Source organism: Arvicola amphibius, chromosome 1 (assembly GCF_903992535.2).
Source record: "Arvicola amphibius chromosome 1, mArvAmp1.2, whole genome shotgun sequence".
Lineage (NCBI taxonomy): Eukaryota > Metazoa > Chordata > Mammalia > Rodentia > Cricetidae > Arvicola > Arvicola amphibius.
Genome location: NC_052047.1, coordinates 37,626,147 through 37,646,790, shown reverse-complemented (window position 1 = coordinate 37,646,790; position 20,644 = coordinate 37,626,147). Strand labels below are relative to the sequence as shown.

At 45.5% G+C, this 20,644-nt stretch overlaps 1 protein-coding gene across 1 annotated transcript in view; it reads left to right on the top strand.

Moving 5' to 3' along the window:
• The first annotated feature begins 228 nt into the window (after positions 1–228).
• Fam114a1 (family with sequence similarity 114 member A1) overlaps positions 229–20,644 on the top strand; it is a 68,491-nt gene continuing 48,075 nt past the window's right edge. The window contains exons 1-2 of the mRNA XM_038326912.1: positions 229–329; positions 7,755–8,107. Coding sequence (XP_038182840.1) covers positions 7,763–8,107 — 345 coding nt within the window. The 5' untranslated portion in view covers positions 229–329; positions 7,755–7,762. The remainder of the gene's footprint in view (positions 330–7,754; positions 8,108–20,644) is intronic.

The window sequence follows — 20,644 nt, the reverse complement described above, 5'->3', positions numbered from 1 at the left end:
ATTGTTTTTAGGGTTAGGTGGTCAAAGATTTCTACCTAACTTAGAACCTGGGGATCCCACAGTGCAGCCCAGGGAACCCCTTCCTTAGAACAGTGCATGGCTTTCCCGGTGTTTCTGAAGGAAAGCAAGGGACCCGACGTTGTGCCGGGAGGAGCTGGAACAGCTGAGTTCGCCGCAGGTCAGGTTGCAGTTGGGCCGGGCCAGGCGGAGGCGGGAGGCCCGGGGCGGGGCAGCTCGGCCGGTCCCTCCCCTGCAGCCGCGTCCCCGCCGGTCCTGCCGACGTGGCGGGGCGGGACCCGGGGCTCCGGCGCGCACTCGGCGGCCAAGCGGTAAGAACCCGGGGCGCCTTCTCCCCATCCCTTCCCGGGCGGGCGGGGACCCGAGCGCCGCGACCCCTGTCCTCTTTGGGTCGCGAGAAGCCTGCAGCGGAAAAGTGGTCCCGAGAAACCCGCTTGCTTGGGGACTAAGGTCGGGGGAGACGCGGGCGACGCGGCCGAGGGCCTTGCGTGGGTGCGGGCGTGTGAGTGTGTGTGTGTGAGTGTGTGTCGCTCCGTCTCCACGCTCATGCACACACCCACACGCCCGCACGCCGGGTCTGCACCCTCGTCCCGCCTGGAGCTCCGTGGAGCCGGCTGCGGGAGTCTTGGCTCAAACCAGTCTGAAAAGTTTCCCCAAGTGTCCCAAATCGGGGAGCGAGCGGTGGGGGTCTTCCCAGGGCGAAGCACTGAGTGATCCCGTCCCTGTAAGGCAAAGGCCTCCATCCCTAGGGTGTGCCTGCCCTTGCCCTCGGAAAACCCGAGCTCAGGCCTTGGTCTCCATCCTGGTCCATCACCCCTCCCCGGCGTGCCCCCAGCATGCCTGCTCTCCTGCCCAAGCAACATCCTGGGTTCTCCTCTTGAGTTCCCTATTCCCCACCCCAAATGCAGTCCTTCTACTCAGCCGGCTTGTCTTCTCCAAGGAATCTGGTGAGTATTTCCCAGCCGTCAGTCAGCACCAAGATTCCTCCGGCTTTTCTTAACGGACTTTCTGCAGGTTGTGGGAGCATTATCTCTGCCATACCAATAGTTTCCACCCTGAACCTCTTGATTGAAGCAGATGGCTTTTTAAATCAGCATTCCTTGAACTCCTCCCTGCGACTCCCCAGCTCAAGGGTCATCCTGAGAGGCCTCCCCATGCTTTCTGTGCTTCCTAGCGTCTCCTTCCTCCCCAACCCCTATCCCTAGGCTCTCTCCTAGGAATATTAATCTATTAATTCTGAGATGTTTTGATTAACTTCTTACATTGAAAGCCATCAGCGAAGGAATGAAGGGTGAAATTTGAAGCACAAGTGAGCCCCTGTAGAAGGAATTTGAAGGGGGGAGGGGAACCTCCCTGAATTTCGGGGATTCAGATGTGTAAGTAGGCTTATGTGAAACATCACTTCTTTTAATCAATGTCAAACGCAGTGTATGTGGGGTCAGAATGAAGCAAGATCCTGTGCCTCACAGCAAGGCCTGAAGGATGACACAGGAGAGACTGCTAAAGGCAATGGAGAAGTCTGTGAAAGTCTCAGGACAGAGACAGAGGAGCGTTCATTGTTGGGAGGGTGTGGAGTACACAAAGAACAATTTCAAAGTTAAGGGTGACATTAGATGTTGGGTAGCGAAGGGAATTAGGTTGACAGGAAGACATGACATCAGTGGTGGCAGCCAGCCTGAAGGTTTAGGAGCAGTGTGAGTAGGGAGGGCCAGTGTGGGAAGTCAGAAGTGCAGGAAGTGTTGGGGTGCAAGAGATAGGGTGGTCTTGGATCATGAAGGGCCACAGAATACCCCTAGTGGTATTGTGTGTGTGTGAGTGTGTGTGTGTGTGTAGGGGGTGTGTAGGTGCATACATTTATCTGTGGGCCTTGTACATGCAGCACCCATGGAGGCCAGAAGGTGGCATTGGAGCCCCTGGGGCTGGACTTACAGAGGGTTGTGAGCTGCTTTGTAGGTGCTGGGAATGCACCCCTCCGGGAGACCTCTGGAAGAGCAGCCACTTAAGCACTTGGTGCGCTTAACCACTGAGCCATCTCTCCAGCCCCGCTTGATTTTTAAGCCAAGCAAATATAGGGTCTCCTCTCTGGTTCAGAAAATGCCTGTCAGGTGTAGAGACAGGCCTAGGGGCTCAGTGTGTGCACTGTGAAAACCGGACAGGTCCGGGAGCCTCTCTCTATGTAGGTTCACCCATCATTCTCTGAGCCTCTTTTGTGAAGTACAGGAGGCCGCCTGGGACAGGGCATCATGTTACCACATCTGCATCTCACCAAGTGAGCTCATTCAGACAATAAGCCGCCTGCTGTCATTTCATGACAGTTTAATACCAGGAAAAAGGATGGATGCTGAATGGCACGAGGAAGGCGGAGCGTTACTTTGAATAAATTTAGATTTAGGAAAACCTTAAAACCCTGCCCTGATTTTTCTCCGCAGTCAGGACATGGGAACGAAGTTTCCAGATCATGTTATCCGCTCCAGCTTCACAGAGGAGGGAGCAGGAAGCCCAGTGCGAATGTGCAAATGCTGTTTGCCTACAAAGAGACACTGCAGTCAGACGGAGGCCCCGGCCTAGCCCTTCCCATCTCACTGTTCCTCCATGCAGCCATGCATGTGTATCTCAGCCACACAGACGTGCGTCCTGACTGCCTAGAGCTCATTTCTCATCCTAGGTATTTGTGCGTACTCCCACCCGCCTGAACATGCCAAGCCAGGGTCACGATTCTCCCTTGCGCTAATTCAGGGGTATTGTTTATGTATCATGCCATTTTACATAGTTTTCTTTCCATCTTCTCTTCCTTCTTTTAATTTGATTTTCTTTTTCTCAATGCTAGGAATCAAACCCAGTGCCTTGTATGTGTTGGGCAAGCATTTCCCCACTGAGCCACCCTCCACCCCTGAATGGCTTTTTAATGGATTTGTTTTAGCCCCTGGCACCTTTCTCATTTCCGAAATCTAGCCCCGTGCCTTCTGCCCTCACTTGGGGTGCTGTGATATAGCTGTTCCGATGTGCCCAGGAGCATTTTAGGTGATGAATACATTTGCTCATGAAAAACTAACTTATTCCCACCCTACAAAGACTTCATTATGTGTCCCCCCACCTCCTCTCCTTGGAGCTTCCTGAAGCAGCCTCCTTGTTTCTGTGGGTCAAAGCCACGGACACGGATGGCTGCAGAGATCAGTGTTCCGAACCAAAATCAGAAGAGACTTCCAAACTGTGCAGATAGGAAGTGATGTACCTCTCCAGGACACGAGGTCCTTGCTACAGCTGTGTCCCGTGTGCTTCACAAGTCCCTGCTCGGAAACAGCTGTCCATCTAGAGCACAGTTTCAGCTAGCTTCAGGCTTCAGAGTTCTGCAGTCAGCTAGGAGCTCTAGAAAAAACCCGACTCCAAAGGCCCATGGGCTGCTGACTTGATATAATCTTAGGCCCTGGGCGTGGAAGGACAGGGAACACCAATGCGTTATTTCTGCCAGGAGCACATATCTTAAGGACTTGCTATGTCATGTGGAAATGGATTTCTACCATTGTGCAATTTGACATAGCCTAAAGCATACGTCCAAGAGAATGGCGGCCGAGATCTCTCAAAGGACAGACACCCAGTGGTAAACTTTGAATGCTTACTAAAGACCTCTGGATATTGTGTCCCTGGACAGAGCAACATAGGTATTAGCCAGTCAGCATACAGGTCATATGACATATGTCACAGTATGTTAGAATAGCTGTGTTATAATAGCATAATTAAGATAAATCACGAAAGTGATCCGTTGTGGTTTTCATTTGCCCATTAATGTTTATTATGGCCACATTTGTTCTCATATTCCTGCTTACAGAAAAGTTAAAGTTGCTGTACATGGTGATACATGCCTTTAACCCCAGCACTTGGGAGGCTGAAGCAGGCAGATCGCTGTGAGTTTGAGGCCAGCCTGGTCTACATAGCAAGTTCTAGGCCAGTCTACGTAGTAAGACGCTGTTTCAAAAAGAAAGAAAGGGGAAAGAAAAGGCTAAAGAAAACTAATTGGTGCTTCTTAAAGATCCAGACTAATAATAGGGGTGTTCAAATTAGTTTATGAAGAAATAAAGATCTCAGATAAAGCCTGTGACCAGTTATAGTTGAAAATAAATAAATGACAGAAACAAAACAAAAAAAAAAACCTGAGATAAAGAGGATATTCGTGTGTGGACGTGCTGTTTCTTCTTGAAAGATTGTCTCTAGAAGACTGGGCAAGAAGGCAAGGGTAAGAAAGAGAAATCTCTAGGCGCCCAGGTCCAGGGCTAGTGTTCTCTGTGCTAGGCTCCACTGTAAGTATTTCCATCTCAGTTTCTTTGCAGACTCGTGGTCTGTGTTGCGTCTGCAGTGATTTGCCATTATGGAGAAACAGTAGCTGCATGTGAATAGGAAGGTTCATCTGTGGTCAATAAAACTTTATTTACCCGGGCAGGGCAGGGCGAAGGTCAAGACCAGAGCAGCAAGTTGTACTTTGGCAGCCTCTTACCCTAGGCCAGGCCCAGCTCGGGAAGTTTTCATTACCGCTACTAAATGACAATCCCTTTTCAGGTGTCCCCTGCTAGCCAGATCCATTCTATCGAGGTTTTTGGACAGACTCCTTGACTGCCCACAGCCCACAAACCCTGCCTTAGACTTCACACACTAGCTAGAGCAAAGCCTTTGCCTTTTCCGTCTGCAGTCTTGCTCACAGGAGTGCTGAAGTCCCAGAACAGAGTTTGGCTTAAAAAGAGATATTCTAATTTAATTTTAGAGTTTATATTTAAAATCCAGTTTTCTTGCAAGGCTCGTGTGCTCACAGCTTAGCCCTTCGTGTGGCACTAAAGGGAGGCGGGAACTTGAGAAGTGGGGCCCAGTAGAAGGAATTCCAGGCATCAGGAGTGCGCTCTGGAAGGAGAGAGTGAGACCTCAGTTCTTCTGTTTTGCTTCCTGACTATGAAGTGAGAGGCTCTGGCCACCAAATGACATCCGTTATTGTTACGATGTGTGACTTCACTCAGAAGTTAGGGACTGAGCAGGCATAGGCCAAACCCTCCCAAGATGGGAGTTAAAATAAACCTTTCATCTTCATAGGCTGACGGTCTCTGGCGCTGGCTATAGTGACACAGCTGAGAAGGAACATCTCATCACAGGGTCATTTGAAACCACCTGTCATAAAAGAGCACCGGCATTCTCTACACAACCTTAAGTGTTGCGCATGTTTCTTGAGCTTCCCAATATATGCAGAAAACACACACGTAAAATATTTTGAAAAATCAAGATCTTCATTGAATTTGCAGAGTAAGAACAATGCCTCGAGTAACTTTAATCAGGTAGTTCTAATTGCCCAAGATGCCGTAGAAGCAAAGCACTCCTGGAATAAGAAGAAACAGTAAATCTATTTAGGAGACACAAGGAAGGAAGGATGTGATGGTTTTACCTGGACTTTAAAAATATAAGCAAAGCAATACATTTGCCCAATTCAGAGAGAATAAGCACTTAGCAGACTTCTTATCTGGTCGATCAGCCATTACGGAAGCCCATAGCATCATACAAGCCCTCATAGACGTTAGCTTTGCCTGTGCTGCCTGCCATGGTAACTACATACAGCTCACCTGGCCTTTGGCGAGTCCATGCTGCTCTGGCAACCAGGCTACTCTAGGCTGGGTTAAACCCACTACATTTAATTCATTTCAACTGAACAGCAGTGTCTTCAACCCTGGGGTTTGGTGAAAGAGAAGAGCAACGCCCTTCGCATGCACTGGTGCCTCTCATCGTTTCGGGTCTTACAGCGTTGGTGAAGGGTACATCTTCTGGACCCTCCCATTGTGGAGGATTAGGTTTCAGTAGCCAGCTGCAGTCTGTTGTGAATGTGTCGGCCGATTGTAGTGTAGTGTCTCATTTCGTGTTTGGAAAGGTATAGTGGGAGCCAATGCTAATGGGATCAGTGCACCAGTCCTCAGATGCCAGTTGGAGTGTGACTGCACCTCAGTGAGGCTAGGAATAGGGAGTCTCTGAGATGTAGACAGCAAAGCTGTATAATTAGACAGCACAGCTGTGTAATTAGGAGGCAAAGAATGTGGATTTGGGGAATAGCCAGAGGGGAGAAGGAAAACCCAAAGGTGAAATCACAGCAGGCCCACAATGTGGTTCCGGCAGTGAATAAGTAGGAAAGTGGGCATGGCTTCTGAACACCGAAGGCTCTGATGGGGTTCAATCTCAAGGTCACACATTTCTCAAACTGTAATTTCCTGAACAACAGCACTGATATTTTGAGCCTGTTTTTGGCAGAAATATAGGATTTGTTGTGAGAAACACACAAGACAAAGAGGCCTGATGTTAGGAATAAGACACGGAGAGAGATTCAGTTGGCTACTAGAATTATTTATCTGACCGTAGAACTTTCTCTGTGTCAGCATATTAAGCTATAATTCACAGGTCATAAAACTCACACTGTTTTTAGGCATTGTGATCAGTGTTTTTTGGTATATTTTACACATCTATACAACCACTGCCACTACTCTTGTCCCCTCCTAGAGAACCCTTCAGTAGCGGTCACTTCTCCTTTCCCTTTCTATGAGCTTCTAAAACTGTCGCTCGCCTATTCCCTGTCTGTGGAATGGGAGCAGGAGTTTGAGAGCCTCAACAAGCCCTTAACTGTTACAAAGGACAGTGGAGCCATGTGTGTCTGGAAGTCCTTCTTGCGTGTGTTTGATGGCTCTGCAAAACTAATAGCACTTTTTAAACAAGTTCACAGACACTTTTTTTTATTTTCAGAGCAAAATTAATTAATTATTGAATGTATTAATTCGTTCTTCATTTATTCTTTCATTGCTTGTGGCAGTTTCCCACTTGTAACAATCCACTTGTGGAGTTAGAGGACCACTTGGCAGGAGTGAGTTCTCTCTTTCTACCATGTGGGTCTGGGATAAAACTCAGGTGGTTACCAGTCATCCTTTCTTCTTTTCTCTATTTTTTTGTTTTGATTTGTTTGTTTGTTTTGAGACATGGTATACGTCTAGGCAGCCCAGGCTGGCCTCAAAATCATCTTCCAGATCAGAAAACCGAGGCTCAAAAGGTCCACTTTCAGTAAGTGCTAAGATGGAAGTTTGAAGCACGTACGATCTTGAGACCGAATCCCATCAGAGCCCTGTCTGCCGTGCTGGCTGCCTCTTTCAACAGACTCCATGACTTATACAACACACATTTACAGTGGAGAAGTCAGAAGTCAGATATGGATTTCCCCAGAGCTTAGATCAAGATGGCGGTGGGGCTGGTTCCTCCTAGACTCTGGAAGGGAAGAATGGTTTCCTTGCCTTCTTCAGCCTTTGGTAGCTGCCTCAGTCCTTGGCTTGTGGCCCCTCCCTCTGTTCTCAAAGGGCATCCCTTCAGGCTCTGCTCCTGTCACCTTCTTCTCCACATGCCACTCTGCTTCTCCATCATGTCCAACCTTCTTTTGTTCACTCTGGTGAGGACGCTTGTGACGACGAGGAACTTGTGACTACAGTTAGGGCCACTCAGAGAAATGAAGACAGCTTTCCCCTGCCAAGATCCTTAGCAGCAACCAGAGTTCCTATTGCCATGTAAGACAGCAGCAACAGGGACCAGGGTTAAAAGGTAGATATCTTTATAAGCCATTATTCTGGCTACGTAAGATCACATAGAGTTACTTCTTGGTAGACGAGAGCTTACCCCCACTTGGCATAATTGAATTGAATGGACGTTGCCAACACATGTGTTTGTGATCCTCTTGACAGATATTAAAATGTCTGATGATGCCAGTGCCATCATAACCAATGAAGTCAGAGAAGATGCTGCTGGGATGCCCCAAGGTGAGTCCCCAGTTGAGGATGCGGAAGTGCGGTGTGGTCCAGCTACGACTTCAGATGAGCCAGTGCCAGCTGACCACACCGGAGAGCAGCATGAGAGCACAGCTGCATGTGCAGAGACTGCCCCTACAGGCCTTCTAGAGCAGGCCAAGGTCAGTGATGCCGAGGAGGCCCCTATCAATGGAGAAGTGACCGAGGACACGCTGGCTGAGTGCATTGATTCCGTCAGCCTCGAGGGAGATACTGGATCTGACATTCCTCTGAAGGAACAGAATGATGTGGTAAGAGTCGCCATGTTTTTTGTTTGTTTGTTTTGGTTGGTTGTTTTTGTTTTTAAGACAGGGTTTCTCTGTAGCATGCTTAGATGTGCTGGAGCTACTCTTGTAGACCAGGCTGCTCTCGAACTCATGGAGATTCACCTGCCTCTGCCTCCGGAGTGCTGGGATTAAAGGCGTGAGCCACCAGCGCCCAGCAAGAGTCACCATGTTTTAACCTAAACTCTTCCTGATACCCAGTCTCTGGCTGCTAGCTGTTGCTAATAACATGGTGCCACAGATTGGATAAGTTATCAATAAAAAGTTTATTCTGATTCACAGCTCTACAGCAGGGTTGAGGGGTTATACATGATGATGGCCTTCTCGCAGGCAGTGTCCCAAGGTTTTGTGACTTGTATTCAAGGTGTGGCTTCTTTTTATCATCTTCAAAGGTTTGACTCTCAGTCCTGGTCAAAGATAGTATGAGCTTCCAGAGAGAGAGAGCCTTTGGCAATGCAACAGGTTATCTACAAAGTCTACCCTCAAGAGCCACACAATCAAATTACAAAAAACAAAAAACAAAATGCAAAACAATCTCACAGTATCTTAAGAAAACCTACGGTTTTGTGTTGGGTTGCACTCATAGCTGTCCTGGTACAGAGTGGACAGGCCTGGAGTTCTAACCAAAGCTAAATGGTCATGCTGTGGGGATGGTGTGGAGGAGACTTGGGAACCAGCTAGGCATTTGGATCAGATATGGAAAATATCCACAAAAGTTTGTCTCCCCTGAGAAGTCATGTATAAAGTCTTTGAGGCCAGCCATGAGCCCCTAAGGACCACAGACTCCCAGAGCAGAGGATCTCAACTCTAGCCAAGCATCCTAGTCACCAGGGATGCTTAAAATGAACTGACCCCTGAGTGCCACCCTAACGGAGTCTGACTCATGGATGGGGCCTTTTAAGGAGCTTCAGATAGTTCTCATGTTTGTCCAGGATTTAAAATAATTGTGGCAGAACAAAGAACCTTGAAGAAACTCTTAATGACTCTTTGAGGAGGTGATCTCTTGGTACCACTTCAGTTCTAAAATTCTGTGGTGCCAGTCCAGTGCCTCAGGAACATCTGAAGAGGAGTGAGTGTTTGGCACAGTGATAGAGCATTTGACTAGCATGGGCATGGTCCAGGAATACGATCTTCAGCACCACAAAAATGAAGCTAAAGATAATGGCATTGGGAGAGAGCAAGTCAACTCATCCTTTCTCTAGGTAGCTTTTTGAAAACTAGTCTTTAAATAGAAACAATAACCATAACATACCCAGAGGTGGGAGCGGGACACTGTAGGTGGGGTTTTCTGTCCCTTCAGCTCACTCGGCCAATAGCTTAGGCTGGTTACTAACTAGCTTTTTTTTTGGGGGGGGGGAGTTCAAGCTGAAGATAAGAAAAGCAAAGCAGTCAAGCTACTAAAGAACTCTTAACTCTGTGAAATCTTTAGACTGAAACGAGAGCAAATTCCTGTCTCATCTGCCTTGTATTCCTCTCTAGTGTTGGGATTAAAGGCGCGCACCACCATTGCCCAGCCTCTATGGCTAACTAGTGTGGCTGCTGGGATTAAAAGTGTGTACCACCACTGCCTGACCTGTATGACTGACTAGTGTGGCTAGCTTTGCACTCTGATCTTCAGGCAAGCTTTATTTATTAAAACACAAATAGGGCTGGAGAGATGGCTCAGAGGTTAAGAGCATTGCCTGCTCTTCCAAAGGTCCTGAGTTCAATTCCCGGCAACCACATGGTGGCTCACAGCCATCTGTAAAGAGGTCTGGTGCCCTCTTCTGGCCTGCAGACATACACACAGACAGAACATTGTATACATAATAAATAAATAAATATTTAAAAAAAAAACACAAATAAAATGTCCTCTTTTTGTCTAAAATAAAAAAGAAGGCTATAACAAATATAAGAAAAACTATAAACAATAAGTATAGTAACTATGTTATAAATAATGCATCGCTAGTATGTGGGTTCACGCGGGTTCATGAAATGAGGACTCAGAGACACCCTGAGAATGAATTTAGCCTTTGCAGGTGCAGGGGCCTTAGCCTATATGGACTGAAGTGTTTTCCCTTTGCCTCTTGGCATCTTTAATTTTTTCCATATTTACACTTTAGATAGTAGATTTCCATATCTCAAAACAAATTGAATGAAGTTTCCAAAAATACAATGCCGGGTACAAACACCTGATTCATGAGGTACTATCATTTTCCAGTTTTTCTCTAAACCAAGTTTCGCATAGGCTTTGTATCCATGGGAAACTCTCAGACAAGATTCACGTAGGGCAACAAAAGTTATCTGCAACGCAAAGGATGGATTAGGGGCTGAGTGAAAACTCCAGAGCTAGGCAAGATGTCGCCCTGTGAGGCTTCATGGCTAGAGAAAGTTGCTTACTATCCCTCTGGCGCCAGGCCGGCGGGACATTATGCCACAGATTCCCCTTTCCCTTGTACAAAATTTCATCATTTCGAAGGTACTGTAGCCTCACAGTATATACAGTCTTTTTCTGTCTGTCTTCTTACAATCTTACGTAAGTAGACCAAAACATATTTTAAAACTAGTAAGGCTATTATTGCCAGGACAAGAGCAACACCTGCTACAATGAGAGTTCTATTATTTATATAAATTATTTATATTATAAATCTGTGATTTATAGTGTTGAATGAAGCTACGGTATCTTCAAGACTTTCCATAATATCCATTCCTGTTGTATCAGGTAACTTTTTTGTAGAAGTCTCCCTAATTTCTTTCTGTAAATCATAGACCATTTGAGAAAATTAGGGTGACCCAACAAATGCTTCTTAACCTTATCCCAATCATACTTGCTTTTATTAAATCTTAAGGGTATAAAACAATAAGAAGAAACATTTCAAATACGTTTTAGTTTTATCTGCTCCTTCAAATTTTCTTTTCTTTTTTTAAGGATACTTAGCAATATTTTATTTACTACATGTAAGTCTGATATTCTTTTTTATTTTTATAATTATTTTTCCCTTTTTATTGATTTTTATTGAGCTCTACATTTTTCTCTGCTCCCCTTCTGCCTCTCCCCTTCCCCTTTCAACCCTCCACCAAAGTCCCCATGCTTCCAGTTTACTCAGAAGATCTTTTTCTACTTCCCATGTAGATTAGATCCATGTATGTCTCTCTTGGTGTCCTCATTGTTGTCTAAATTCTCCGGGATTGCGGTTTGTAGGCTGGCTTTCTTTGCTTTATGTTTTAAAACCACCTATGAGTGAGTACATGTGATAATTGTCTTTCTGTGTCTGGGTTACCTCACTCAATATAATGTTTTCTAGCTCCATCCATTTTCCTGCAAAATTCAAGCTGTTGTTATTTTTTCTGCTGTGTAGTACTCCATTGTGTAAATGTACCACATTTTCCTTATCCAGTCTTTGGTCGAGGGGCATTTAGGTTGTCTCTAGGTTCTGGCTATGACAAACAAAGCTGCTATGAACACAGTTGAGCACATGTCCTTGTGGCACGATTGAGCATCCTTTGATAATTTCTAACTGGTCCCCTAACAATGCAGAGGTGCAAGCGGGACTGTGCCTCTGGTGGTCACTGATGCAGCTGTGGGGGTCCTTTCCAGTTTCAGTCAGGCCCAGTTGTCACAGATGTAGTGGGGGATGGTTGCAGGTATGGGGAGGCTGCTCCCAGGTCTCTGGGGCTTTGCGGGGTGGGGTTGGGGTGCAGGATGTGCGTCCAGGGGCTAGGATCTAGAGAGCAGGGCCCTCCAGCCTAGATCCCAGCAGTCTCTCAATTTGGCTCTCCCAGCTAACCTCTTCTTGCTTAGCTATTGGCATGTCAGCTAAAGAGCTGACGAGATTAATTAATAACGAGAGCAACACATTTTCACAGTGTACAAAAGGGTTATTCCATAACAGGACACACCTAAGCGCCAACCTGGCAAATTGTGTACTATTAACCAGGTACAGACACAAGAGATCCTGTTATTCCCCAGAAGAGAGCAGAATAGGGAAGAGTGGAGATTCACACTGTATTCCTAATTCTGAACCCATCTTACATACTTGTTTCTACTGCAAGAGAGAGGTTTGAACCTGTAAGTAGTACTGCTGATATATAGGGACAGGGTGAGGACATAGCTCACTAGGCAGAGTGCTTGCCTAACCTACATAAAGCAAGCGCCGGGTTCAACCCTTAGTGTCAGGTGAAACTGGTAAACTCAGCAGGATGAGGAAGCAGGAGAATCAAGTTCAAGAAAGATAGTGAGGCCAGCTTAGGCAAGATGAGATCCTGTCTACAATATTAACAACAACAATAATAATAATAATATAGGTATGGTTTTAAAAGTATAACCAGGGGGCTGGAGAGATGGCTCAGAGGTTAAGAGCATTGGCTGCTCTTCCAGAGGTCCTGAGTTCAATTCCCAGCAACCACATGGTGGCTCACAATCATCGGTAATGAGACTGGTGCCCTCCTCTGGCGTGCGGGCATACATGGAGGCAGAATGTTGTATACATAATAAATAAATAAATAAATAAATAAATCTTTTTTAAAAAGTATAACCAAACCATCTCATTTGTTAGGAAAGACTTGAAGAAACCACACTAAATTACTTAAAAAAAATTCCATAGGATCTGGAGAGATGGGGCGACAGTTAAGGACATTGCAGAGAACCCAGTTCAGTTCCCAGCACCCACACATTATAACTCCAGTTGTCGAGGAAATGATGTCCTCCTTCAATCTCTTCATACTGAAGGGTCTTCCAGGTACCAGGTCCACACGTGGCACACAGACATACATGGAGACAAAATATGTATACACAGAAAATTAAACTTGAAAAAAAATCTAAAAAGTTCTCTTTTAAAAAATTAGCTCTGCTAATTCAGAATCCATGTGCTGATGAATAAATTATACATTCCAAACTGCAGGCGTCTGATAACAATAATAGGATTGTTGGTGAAAATAAGTGTAAGAGACACCACTGTGCCCCTGCTGTAGCCGCCTTCACAGGCAGCTTGGACAAATGGGATGACACTTGCTTTGAACACACCGCATACAGCTCTACTGTACAGGAGTAGAGCTGACTGGCAACTCACATCCCACCTTTTCCCCTACGCCACACATGCACACATACATGCACGCATGCACGTGTGCACATACACACATGCACACACACATGCACACACACATGCACACACACGCACGTACGCACGTGCACACACCTCCCGGCTAGCATTGCAAGAACTTTGGGGAGGTGTGAGTTTCTTCACAGAACGCATCCCAGAGATATCTAGATGGCTGTATAGGAACTGTCTGTAACCCGCAGCCCTGGGTCTGAGGCTCTGCATGTATCTGTGTGGCACAGCATCCAGAGCTTCGGCAGAACCAGGGAATGAGGGCAGTGCTTATGTGCATGTTTGTAACCAGAGGGGCAGAAAGCAGAGAGGGACTCGAGGTCAATCCCGGGTCAGGTTTTCTTTCCTTGATTTTTGAGAACTTCATACATGTACACAATGAAACACAATCATATCTTCTCCTAATTCCACCTCTGTAATTCCCTCCTTTTCCCCCCAGACAAATTCATGTATTTTTTTTCTTTTTTTTTTTCAAGGCAGGGTTTCCCTGTAGTTTCTAGAGCCTGTCCTGGAACTAGCTCTTGTAGACCAGGCTGGCCTCGAACTCAGAGATCCGCCTGCCTCTGCCTCCCGAGTGCTGGGATTAAAGGCATGTGCCACCACTGCCCGGCCTCATGTATTTTTTTAATACTTCCTTAAGTTGAGTTAGTTTTGCCCATTTGTGCACGGGTGTGGAGCCATCCACTGGAACATAGGAAATCTCTCAGAGGCTACACCTTCCAAAAAGAAGATTCACCGCCCCCAGCACCTCTTCATTACTAACAAATCTTCAACAAGAGGTGGGGCCTGGAGACCTCCCCCCTCTAATTTGCACCCTCCCCATCTATGCCAGAATTTTGGCTGGCTTGATCTTGTGCAGGTAACCAGAGCTGCTCTGCATCCATGGTTGTATTAACCCTATCTCCTGTCCAGAAGACAGCACCCCTCAAAGGTCCTCTTCACCATTCAGTTCTTACACTCTTCCCGCCTCTCTGATAGCCCCTAAGCCTTGGGCTTGGCGGGGTTGATATGGAGGGACCGTCTAGGGCAGAACCCTCAGTCTCTTACTCAGCATTTAGATGAGTTACATCTCTCTCTGTCAACTACTGCCCACTGCAAAGAGAAGCTTCTCTGACCAAGATGGCAGGACTACGCGTGAAGTCAGGGGTGGAAGGGATGGGCTAAGCCCCGGAAGCAGGGTATGATATGGAAGCTACTATCTCAAAGCCAACTTAAAGTGTAAAGTGGAAGGAGAGCAGAACACATGTGAAATGACACACGGGGCGGGGGACTGAACGTCACAGAATTAAGTAAGGATAGGAGCCAGGGAATGGGGGAGAGGAAAGGGTAGTGGGTGGGTTAGCTGAAGGTAAGGGTCTATTTAAAAGGCTTTATGAAAACCCACTAGTTAGTAAGCTAATTTCAAAACACAACTTAATAAAAAAAAAAAGGATTAAAGCAGAATTTTACCCTGCATAGGTGGACAGTGTTGCTCCTAGAAGACATGGGTTATTAAATGAATATCACAGTTACCCTAAGATATGCCAAACAACATAGGCTATCACTACTGTTGTTGGCTGTCAACCATCACTACATGGTGTGACTCTGTTACTGAAGATACCGTACACTTTGGCTGTAGAACATAGAGAAATCAATCTCAACTTCCTGGGGAAACTTCTTTCCTTTGGCAAGCTTTCAGAGTGCGGGGAGTTACTATGCGAGCTGTTGGGGGAAGAGAAGACATCAGTGGTCTCTGCACTCTGATTGGTACTGACCTGGTAGGCAAGAGGGGCTGCTGGTGCACTAGTGGCATGGGAGTGGCCAGAGAAACCAACCACTTTGTGATTTGCTGTGAGGCCTGTTCCACAGGAAAGAATTTCAAGTTTGGTACCATAATCCCAGTGAAAAGCTCATGGTTTGGGCAGTCATAGGCTCTAAGGTAGAACTTGCTATTATTTTGGTAAATGGTCATGCTGTCTAATTGCCTTCAAAATATTTACACTTATTCTTTGGAGTCAGATTTTAACCCTCTGTGTAGGAGCAAATTTAGCCTCACGTAAGGAATTACCAGAAAAGGACATCATAGTGGCATTTCATTTGTATTTTAATAAATAAAGCTTGTCTGAAGTTCAGAGAATAAAATAGCTGCACTGATCAGCCTTACAGACCAGGCAGTGGTCACACTCACCTTTAATCCCAGTAGCCACGCTAGTTTGCCATAGAAACTGGGTGGTAGTGGTGCATGCCTTTAATCCCAGCACTAGAGAGATAGGAAGAGACAGCTCTCACACACAGTCTCATTCTGAGATTCCTGGAGGCAAGATCACCATTTCGGACTGAGGTAGAGGTAAGAGCCAGTGGCTGGCTGTTTTTCTTTTCTGACCTCCAGGTTGAACCCTACTTTCTGTCTACAGGACATTCTATTCTCTCCCTTAGTTTCTTATCCCGAGTTCCTTAAGTTATTATTAGAAGTGATCAATTTTGTGCCTAATCGTCAAATACTGGTCTTTTATTATATTTGCCTTTTGTTAGCTATTTACAGGAAATCTTTTTGCAATGAAGAGAATAACCATCAAGCCAGATAGTTTTTCTTTAATAAATTCTTCAGAAAAGAATAGAAACAGGCAGGAAGGAAGGAAGCCCTTGAAATAGAAGGTTCATTTCTAAATCGGTTGCTTGGCTACTGAACACAGGTTCCTTAGTATGGAAGATTCTATTGGAAAATAGCCAAGCTCAAAAGCCTCCTTGATCCTAAGGTAGCCCCCTAAAGTCTCATCAACCCCTTTAAAGATGTCTCTGTAGGAAAAATGTCTTCTAGAACGCATTAGAGATTGTCACACTGTGCATAAATGTCTGTCTTTAAGTGACCTGTGTCTGCATAGTTGCTTTGAATCTGGGTCCTACCGTTCTGTTCACTTTTACTAGACTGAGTGGCGTCTATACCTTGACAGTAGAATGGTGCTGACCGGGACAAGGCCAGAGGACAGGATGTGGCCAGCAGTCTGCCAGTGACAACTGGATAAGTTATTTTGTGTTGCTGTGCACAAACACCCAGCACAGACAACCTAAGGAGAGGGAATATTTACTCTGAGTCATAGTTTCAGAGGGCGTGGGCCGTGGTGACTTTGTCCTAAGCGGCAAGAGCATATGACAGAGAGCGTGTTTTACCTTGTGGTAGGCAGGAAGCAGAGAGAAGGAAGATACCTGAAGAAACTAGGACCCATCGAGCTCCCCGGGATAGGCCCCCAGTGGAAGGAAAATACTGGAAGAGACTAAGACCAATCAAGCTCCCCAGGATATGCCCCCAGTGGCATCCTGCTTCATATGTTTACCATCTGCTAATAATGCCTTAATGTTATGAACCCACCAAGGGATTGGTGCACTCACAATGTTGGCTTCTGAAAACACCCACAGACACTCACAGACAGCACTCTTAGGTTTTCTTAGTTCAATCTTGTTGTCAGTCAGGACTTTCCATCACACTGCTCTGAAGGATCACACCATTTCTGCTCTCAAGGAAACTATCATTTATGCTCCCAAGGGAACTGTCTTCAGGACTCCTCCTCTGTCCTCAGGAGCCATGGCGTTAAACCTTTCTGCACGATTTACTCTAAACATCTGCAGGAGAGAGTCCCCATCCTCCCTTGAACCTCGGATGTTAGGATACCTCCTCCGGCACCTCTTCCAGCTGCATGCCACCAGAAAGCTGAGGAGTGTGGCATCTACAGGATTCCTGTGGTCTAGCCAGGACAGGCAGTCATAGAGAAGCAGTTAACACTGCAGTGTGAGGGAAGCCTTCCCTGGAGCATTAATTTAAACCAGTCTCGAAGTCTTCCCCGAGTTCAGAAAGGTTAGTCTTCGCTGAGGATGATACGAGCCATACTTGTTTTTATAGATCTTGCAAGATTTGATGATGTACCAGCCTAGTGATCCTTAAAAGACTCTCAGTCCAGGTCAAGATTCTCGTGTGTGTGTGTGTGTGTGTGTGTGTGTGTGTGCTTGCACATGTATGCATACATATGTGGAGGTTAGAGGTTAACCCTGAGTCCTACACCTTTGTATTCCAACCTTATATTTTGAGACAGTATCTTTCACTGAACCCAAGGTGTACTGATTGTAGACTAGCTGGCCCAAAAGACTTCCTTATGCCTGGACATGTAAAGGCGGGAAGACTCTCTTAAATATATTTAACCATCTACGAATCATGAACACCTTTCTTTTCAGATATTCGGGATGCTAGTAAAAAGTACACTGTTTTCACCAATTGAAATCAGTTCTGCAATTCAGAATGCTGACTAGCAAAGGATCAGATGTTAATGGAGGCAGGGATAATAGAATTGCTTATCATGGCTGCCTCGGGAGCATGACTTCCAATGAGGATGCCCTGCTGACCTGGACTGTACGTATTTTATTGGAATCAACTTAATTGTAACTTAATCTAAGAAGCATGCATAATATCTACTATGTATGTAAGAGTCTTCTAAAAATAACTGAAATCATAGTCCTAAATGCCGACAATAAAAAAGTAATGAGAAGATAGGGCAGAGGCAGTGCTGCTGGATGGAGTTTAACTTGGATCTCCATGGTAGCTTGAATGTAATTGGTCCCCATAATCTCATAGGGAATGGCACGATTAGGAGGTGTGGCTTTGTTGGAGTGCGTATGGCCTTGTTAGAGGAGTGTGTCATTGTGGGGGCAGGCTTTGAGGTTTCCTTTGCTCAGGATACTGCCCAGTGTCTTAGTTGACTTCCTGTTGCCTGGGAGATGTAGCGCTCTCAGCTACTTCTCCAGCGCCTGCCTGCATGCTGCCATGCTCCCCACCATGATGAAAATGGACGGAACCTCTGAAACCATAAGCCAATGCCTCGATTAAATGTTTTCCTTTCTAAGAGTTGCCGTGGTCATGGTGTCTCCCCAGCATAGAAACCCTAACCAAGACAACCTCTAAGAGATACGATTAGAAGGTTGGTTCTCGGTGTGGTGATGTTGGAAAGCTGGACCTTTGGAAGTAGAGTTCAGTGGGCATACCTTAGTTCCTGGGGAAGCTGTTCTAAGAAAGGGTTAATGTACCTCTCATGAGACTCTAGAGCTCTCACAAGAATGAGTTGTTAAGCTGTGATGAGCTAAGCCCTGAGTTGTTCTCTGACCTATTTTGAGAAGTCATTCCTTCCTCACATGCTCCCACTGTCCACCATCCACCATGAGGTCCTCAGCAGCCAGTACCGGAGCTTGCCTCGGAATCTCCAGAACTGTGAACTAAGTTAACCCTTTTTCCTCATAAAATGTGCCTGCCTCTGATTTTTTGTTATTATGAAGAAAAGTGGACTGACTCCGATGCTATGAGACTAGAGAGCTTTAAATCTAAATATGGTTAGGCTTCAGGTCCTACTGGGAGGTCAAATAATAATGACTAACCTGAACCCATAGCTTGACACCAAGGAAGTCACTGTGACTTCGATGCAAATGGCTCCATGAAGTGGTGCCAGGAGGAATCTTGCTGTGTTAGATGGAGGAGTGGTAACAGCAGCGGACATGGAAGTAGCCACCTTTCTGAAGGGGTGGAGAAGAAAGACGTGGAGCATAAACCAGAGAAGTCTGAAAGGAACCCCTTGTTTCTGCAGTAGTGCCGTGGTGAAGACACTGAACGTGATTAGATGTGAGGAGTCACCGGATGGAGAGAAACAAAGGCAGGGGACGGAGAACCATCCGACTCCAACCCTGCAGGAGTCAGGTGGAAAAGACAGTGTAACTAAGAGGATGACACTGTTTCCATGACAACAGAAAGGGCAAAATCATCAATTGGCTTTGGGATCCTTAGATTTAGGTCCTTCGATGGGTTTTTGTGTAAACTGGTGTGCATGTTGTACATAAAAAGATCTGCTTAGTTGCTTAATTAATTTAAACAATTAATGCAATTTTAAACACTCAATTCTTCCTTGGGATTACGTTCCTCTCACAAATCATGGTTCTGTATGCAAGCCAAGCAAAACCGAGCAGCCACTTTCCAGGGAGATTTGATTAATGTTTGGTCCTTTTTTCCCAACTTGAATACATTCAAATGTTTTAAATAACAAAATGTGATACATTCTATTTCCTTTTTAAGTACATCATTTATCTATAGGTTACAAAACCTTGCTGAGTACTTAATAATTGTTATAAAGCTATTAAATTTATAGAGTAGACTTAAAGACCTAAATGTTAATATAGTATTCCTAAATGTGGCACAATTTTGGCTTAAAGTCTCTAAGGTGATAATTCAGCTATTCATTGTAAATTGGTTTTCAAACCTTGTCACCCTGTTAAGTTCCATAAATATTAGTAGGACAGAAAAAGTCAAATGTGCACCAAACAAACATTAATAGCATGGCTTTGGGGCTTTAGCCTTTCTACATTTAATTTTTAAATCTTCCTCGAGTTGAGTTGTGTATATTCATCAGGGAAGAAAATTATTTGGAAATAACCGAGGCCGTGGCAAACCAGACCTTCTGACAGGGCTGTAGGTGCCCAGGACAGCTTGCGACCTCCCTACTGAGGCTCTTTTTAGAGCATCTGTGCCATGAGTTACAGAACTGCGGGACGGCTTGGTCTCTGGATCCAATGGCCAGCATCCCTGCACAAAGATACACACAGTACCGGATTCCTCATCTGTCTTGGGGATGGGACATCCAGGTTGGTCTTTTATCCTTAACAAAGGAATATATATTTTCCACCTAATTGTGGATGGTCTTTGTATTCAGTGATGGTTTTTACTTTCTGTCTGTTTATGGTTTTGAACATGTTCACCTAAAATAAATAAGCAGTTCATTGTTTACCTAGAAATCTAACCCAGGGTTTCACGTGTAACTCGGTGAACGCTTTGTGACCGAGCCACATTCACAGCCTCAGTAAATGATGTCGTCGTGTTGCTGGTGGTATTGATGGTGTGAGGGATGAAATGTGGGGCCTTGCTCCTGTCAGTCAAGTACTCTACCACTAAGCCACAGCTCCGTCCTAAAAAGTACTTTTTACTTGATGTTAAACAGGATGCTAGGTATTTAAATATCTTTTCTAACTGAGGAACTTTAAGCTCCATAGACTCCTGCATTGTTAGATATGCTGAGTACCACACAATGGTTGCTATTGTTCAAAGGACCAACTAGGTTTTATTTTTATATAAATTTTATTTACTTACTTTATGTATATGGTTGTTTTGTCTACACATATGTCTGTGCATCTCATGCATGGCTGGTGCCTGCAGATTTCAGAAGAAGGTGTTGGATCCCCTGAGACTGAGTTATAGATGGTTGTAAACCATTATGTGAGTGCTGGGAATTAAACCCAGGTCTTCTGAAAGAGCAGCCAGTGCTCTTAACCACTGAGCCATCTTTCCAGCCCTTCTTGGTTTTTGTTTTGCTTTTCGAGAAAGGGCTTCTCTGTACAGCCCTGGCTGTCCTGGAAC